General features: G+C 38.9%; 1 protein-coding gene across 1 annotated transcript; it reads right to left on the bottom strand.

Moving 5' to 3' along the window:
• Positions 1–996: 996 nt before the first annotated feature.
• On the bottom strand, positions 997–5,228 carry LOC139969099 (protein FAM241B-like). Its single transcript, XM_071973881.1, has 3 exons — positions 4,969–5,228; positions 4,351–4,503; positions 997–2,162 (listed from the first exon to the last, which is right to left on the bottom strand). The coding sequence occupies exons 2-3, from the start codon at positions 4,483–4,485 to the stop codon at positions 1,860–1,862; spliced, it is 438 nt and encodes a 145-aa protein (XP_071829982.1). The 5' UTR covers positions 4,486–4,503; positions 4,969–5,228; the 3' UTR covers positions 997–1,859.
• Positions 5,229–6,347: the final 1,119 nt, after the last annotated feature.

Below are 6,347 nucleotides of genomic sequence, written 5' to 3' on the forward strand. Positions count from 1 at the left end.
ATATACAAATAGAGAAGTTAACTTCGTGCTCAATGTCATCCTTTAAAGGTATGCTGTATCGGCCCCAAATATGCTAGATATTCAAATATGGTCACCTTTGGTCAAAATTCTTTAACTGCTTTTATTACAACTTTCATATGAAATTTTCCTCACTGAGATATTCAGTCATCTTGTGTGTACCTTTAAAATGTCTGAGAACAATTTGGAGAGTAAACACCTCCAGAAGAGTACTTTTTGAAAACTTCTAGCAATAGTGTGCTATAATTTGGGGCCTGTACTGACTACCTTTAACCTTATTAAATCCACCACCGATAGCTTGTTGGGTATACGTCTGCATCACATCCCCTCATATTGTAGATGAGAGATATAAGGATAAGAGGAGTGGCTGGCTCAATTGCAAATGTGGAGTTTCTTTGCATCTACTGTATATGAATGCTACGTACAGTGTGTAATATATCGAGGAATCTGAATTCCATGCTATGAGAACACTGTATACAAGGCGGTCCTGAACCACAGCTAAATGAGACTCGATGGTTCTGTCCCATTTGGCACCCATCTGTCTTCATCTCTCCCCCCACCCCCCCACCTCCCTCCCCATTATAAAGTGTTGGCTATAAGCCAGGTGGGTATTCATTGACAAAACTACAATGTCCAAACTGAGTCTTTGAAAGTTGCTTTCCATCATGAGCATAACCATATATACCTCAAGGGGAACTTTGGAACACCCCTCCCACCCCCCCCCCCCACAGCCTAAAATAAAATCGACATTGCTTCAAAAGTGCAATTTTCCATCTAAGCACCCTCCATAGCCCATACTCTCAATGATTGGTACCAACCCTTACCCCTGCCCTCCCCCCAATGAAATTTGCCTTGTTGGAAGAACACGAACTGCCTTGCATCCCCAGTGCACCATGCAATGAATTAAGTATTCTGATGGCCAAATGAAAAGAACATACAGACACAATCATACACACAAACAAGCAAAAACAAATAAAAGGCGATTTTTTTTTCACACTGTATTGTGAAATATGACTGAGATATTACGCAATAACCATGCCCTCCTTGTATACCAGAATGGTCAAGTGTGTTAATTTGATTTGACAAGACATGTGATGTTGCATTTAGTTGCAAGTTGAAATCAAAATCCAAGGCAATGTTAAAAGTAATTTAGTAGCCACTAAGGATTATTTATGATTTGTGAAAGATACCCCAGCCCGCTTCACTTTACTTGCTCTGTATTATATACCATATCAACCAGTGTATTAAATCTAAGCCCTTTGCTATAATTTTAAATGCCAAGATGGCACACTAAACATAATTTATTCATATTTCATCAAATATATCTGAAACCATATCAACATTATTCAGAACTTGACTTCAATTTTACATAAAAACAAAACAACATGGAATTTGGTCAACAATATGCAATTGTTTTTACTCTGACCTCATGATTTCTTCATCAGTATCAATTCTTTCTGTTATTGCGATCACCACGACCTGGTTAACTAATCTGCTATGTCGAAAAAACATCCCAGGCACTGCATATCTACAGCACACCGGCAGAAACTGTTACGTTCCAAAATTTAACTGAGGACAAAATGGTGGTATTGCAACACTTTGTTTTACTGACGGAGAAAAAAGGCACAGGAGTTGGCAGCGAGATGGCGCAGTGACGAAACTCACGTAACTTTTAACTTTAACATTTCCATGCAAAGTGGTATCAAATGACTTTACAATTGTGTCCACTTTGGGGGCGGGGGGATATTGAAAAGGATTGAAATCTTTCTGCAAAACCCTAGAGCCGCTCATCGCCCACAAGATAAGACCCCCTTATGCCTTTAAATGTTACGGCACTACTACTATCTTCTCCTCTGTTGGTTTTGTCCGCCACCCTGACTCATCTTCACGACTGCAAACAGCAGTCCGCCAACTAGAAGTCCTCTAAAGCCGAACAAGAGCATGGCTATCAAAAAACCGATGAGTACGATGGGCTCTACCACGTGTTGGCCAAAATTCCAGCGAGGAACTCCTAGATCTAGCAGTTTCTGGTTGATTACTTCAAATATGGACACTTGTCTGACTTGACCGTCTTCTGGTACACCCTCTCCACCAGCACCTCCTCCATACCAGGCTTGCCCACCTCCTTGACCTTGACCTTCATTCTGGTCGATAAAAGAAAAAAGTTGTTAGTTTCTACATCAAAGGAATTTTTGTATTAAAACAGGTGTAGCAAAACTTTGGACTGGACAGCTAAGTTTGAATGGCTCAGGACTTTAGAGTTATTTTTGAGTCACTATGAGCAAAATTTGCTTTGATACATTCAAACTTGGCTTAAAATGTGTCCTACTCTTGATTTCTGTTCAGCGACTTGATGTCAAAGGTCATACAATCACGTTTGCCAGGGGCGTATCCAGGATTTTTCAATAGGGGGGGCGCCAGGCATGAATGATCGCCGTCCTGGGGGATGGGTCTAAGGGGAGGGGTGTGCAATTTTTGCTTTCAAAGAAGGGCTGAAATGCAAAATGGTGTCATATGCATGGGCGGCGATCCGTACTTCTGAGTGGGGGGGGGGGGGATATGACCTTGTTGACTATCTAAGCGTAGCGCCACCATGGGTTGGCGCGAAGCGTACAAGAAAATTTTGGGATTAACAAACCCTCTAGATGGCCGGAAACGGCACTTCCCGAGGTTTCCAAGCGGCATATACCCAACTTTAAAATAGGGATGTCATGTCCGAAATATCTCATAATCAGGATCCAAAATACTTTTTTTTTTAATTTTGGGTGTTATTTTGGGAAAATTGCCCCTGTCAATCTTGTTTCAGGCGCAACGTTAGAATGTTCGAGAGCTCTGTTATGAAGAAAATGGCCTCATGCAGGCTATTATAGGCCTATACACATGCAATACACAATTACACATAGTTACATTCCTAGGTACTGATTGCTAGGGCATCCAGATGAAACGTGTATTAAGCATTACCCTGGTTACATGAGATTCTCAGCTGTTCGAGGGAACATGTACGTGTGTAGGCCTACTATAGGGCCTGTATGAATACTATGAGGGTGCATATATGTACTATATCAATACCGTGGGCGCAATAATACATTTTGTTGTTATAGGGCCAATGAAGCCCACAGTCAACTATTTTTGCTTTATAAAGACGCTTTATTTGAAAAGATCGCACTGCGTTTATGGTAGGCGAGAAATGAAGCTAAAAAAGAGCAGTACATTAACGAAGATGCATAAATGTAGGCATGAAAATATTATTATCCCTGGCATTTGGTGGGGGGGGGATATGGTGCATTACATCCCCTCCACCCATTTTCATGGGGGGATATATCCCCACTCCACTCAGGATCGCCGCCCATGGCCATATGTGATCCATTTTTCGACCTATTAAGCAACATTTCCAGTAAATATGGACACAAAATGCACAATTTAGTATGGCTGGCATGTCATTTAGTGTTTATAGTGATAATACAAACACAATTACCATCTATGTTTCTAAAACTATTATGCCGTCGAACTTCGCCAGAACCTTTTTTTGGCAAACAAAAAATAAAGCATACGGGAGGGGGGGGGTTGAGCGATCACCGACATCTCACATAAAGGTCGTCATCATTTTTTTTTTTTGCTAAACTTTTTTTTGTTTTTTTGGTGACGGCCAATAGGGGGGGCGCGCGCCTGTTGTGCCCCCCCCTGGATACGCCCCTGTTTGCAGCCAAAATTCTACCACCGACCTTTGACAATCTATCACAATATATATTCTTTTTGAGTAGAGTGATATTTATATATACATTCATACTAAGCCTTGAATAAATTTCACGGATGAACTTTTGTTATATATTTTTTTTCAATATGACAACCTACTGTAAGAAAAAAACTGTCAAAATGGATCCCTCATGCACACTAGACACTACACTAGTACTAGATGCTCTTTGGGGCCAAATTGGGTACTCAGGCAGTCGACAAAACTTCACACACTACATTGCAAAGTTCTGACATTTTTAATGACTTCCAAGATAAATATGGCCTGTTGTGGTTTGTTAAAAGGAAGAAAAAAGGCCTTGTCTTTCAGAGATGCAACCCTACTGTGCTCAATAAACAGTAGCATAAACTAACTTTTCTGGTATTGCTAAATGAAAATGTCACTAGAAAAAAGATGATAAAATTGTAAGACCTGTCATATACACTGTACAAATATAGCAAGATTTGCCGGTATATATTCTTAAAATTTTCAGTTTTTAATGAGAACAGAATTCATACAATTAACATAATAACAGAAGCATGATGAAGCTCTTTGTTTTTGACAGGTGGCAGAATGTTTGGGAAATACAGTGTTATTCTTACCCTGTACCCTCTGCCTTGATCACTGGTACTAGATCGGAGTCCATGTATATTTGTTCCTCCTTGAGTTCTCCTACCCTGTTGTGCTCGAGGATCATCGTCTTGCACTATATCACCGTTAGCCAGGATCCTGACCATTTTCAGTTTGTAAAATACCTGTAAAAGAAAAGACAAACAAATGGCTAAAATCAGCAGCACTTTTCACCGCAGCCAGAATTGGCTCTCGGATATAGACCCTGTCACGACAAACAATATCACATTCACATCTACAACACCCCACATGTTACTTGATTAAAAGTGATTAAAACAATAATATACAAAGAAAATGCACCAATATGTAGGGCAATTTTGGGCTCAGTCCTTTCCAAGTCACAATTGCAGTGGTTAACCTTTGGCTCAATGCAGATGCCACTTTTTTCTTAACATTAACAACATGCTATAGCCAACATACTGATATTATATTGTAGTAAATATATACTGCGTACCTATCTTAGGTTTAAACATCCAGTCCGAATTTCCCTACGAAATTAGGCATAGTAATATGTAACATAGGATATTAAATTTGTACAGTAGTTGCACCTTGGTAAACCATGATTCAGCTTCAAATTATTTATCACTCACCGTTCTGTGTGGATATGTGCTAGTTGCGCGAAAAATATAGACAACGATTTGTTTGACTATTTTTTACTACCTCCCACACAAAGCTGAAAAGGTCTAGAGTCTTTATGCCATTGGATTATTTAAGTACTATTCGCTGATGAAGATTTTTTTCATTTGCTTTGGTAGTTAATGCGGGTACCATCAGGCTTCCTATCAGACCCAGTAATTTAACGTTACAACTTTACACTGTTACAGCGGCTGTAGAGAAAGTACAACCAGATTAGTAGTCGATAATGTTTACTTATCGCTACGGAAAGCCCAAACTGCAAAAATTAAGTGGGAAAATAAAAGAATAAGCCAAACAAACTGCAGAGTACGTACTTGGCGTTCAAGAAACAGAAAACATTAAGAAAACAAATACTAATTTTTGGCCCTTCCTATTACCAGTGATTATAAACTTTGACCTTTATGGAATGAAATTTTACATTATTATACAATTGCGTTTAAGTGTGTACACTAATCCATGCCTTCTCCTTTCTATTTCCCAATTTTCATTATGGAAAAACGATTTAATAATTAAGTATTGCACTTTTTCATCCTTATCCATACAACAAATGTACAATAACTGAGTGAATATTATTTGTATATATGAACACCGCACTTTGTTCTATGCTCTCTCTGGAAAATGTTGTTATTAGCTGGAAACACGTAAGTGAATGAAAAAATATATAATAATAATTCAAAAGGGAAAAATATAAATTTAAAAGTGGGCCTGACGTTTCGATCCTAGCAGGATCTTCTTCATAGGCTAAATGACAAGTAACAGAAAATACAAGGGACAAAATATAAGCACATAATACATCATAGGCCGGGTGAACACAAAAGTGATTGATGTAAGATGATGTAAGATGATGAGGGACAAAGAGAAGTTGGGAATGAAGTAGGGAATAAACGGCAGAAGAAAGGTAAGTCATGTCCTTCCTGAAAAAAATAAGAGAGAAAACGTTTAGTTCTTTTCTGAACAGGCTGTGAGGATGCCAGTGTACTTTCCTTTATGAAATATATGAATGTCTTGGCATTGCCAACAAAATTTTTACTTTTTATTGATAAGAAAGAAATACAAAGGCCACTCCATGTCTCCCGGTCACAGAGGGGCCTGGTTCAATGAACCGCCCAAACTGGATACGCGCTACCCATTTGAATACTCTTGTATGTATCTTTTCCAATAATGCTACGAATCGCAATCGAAATTGTAACAAATGTAACTTGACACAGACACGTTGAGTCGGTCAATTTAAGGTTGCATGTTGCATGTGTTCTTTGAAAGAAAGTTAGTGTTCGGATTTGTTTTTATGCCATACATATACTGCTTTAGATTACTTGAAACATACTATACTCAA

This window comes from Apostichopus japonicus, chromosome 6 (assembly GCF_037975245.1).
Source record: "Apostichopus japonicus isolate 1M-3 chromosome 6, ASM3797524v1, whole genome shotgun sequence".
Taxonomy (NCBI): domain Eukaryota; kingdom Metazoa; phylum Echinodermata; class Holothuroidea; order Aspidochirotida; family Stichopodidae; genus Apostichopus; species Apostichopus japonicus.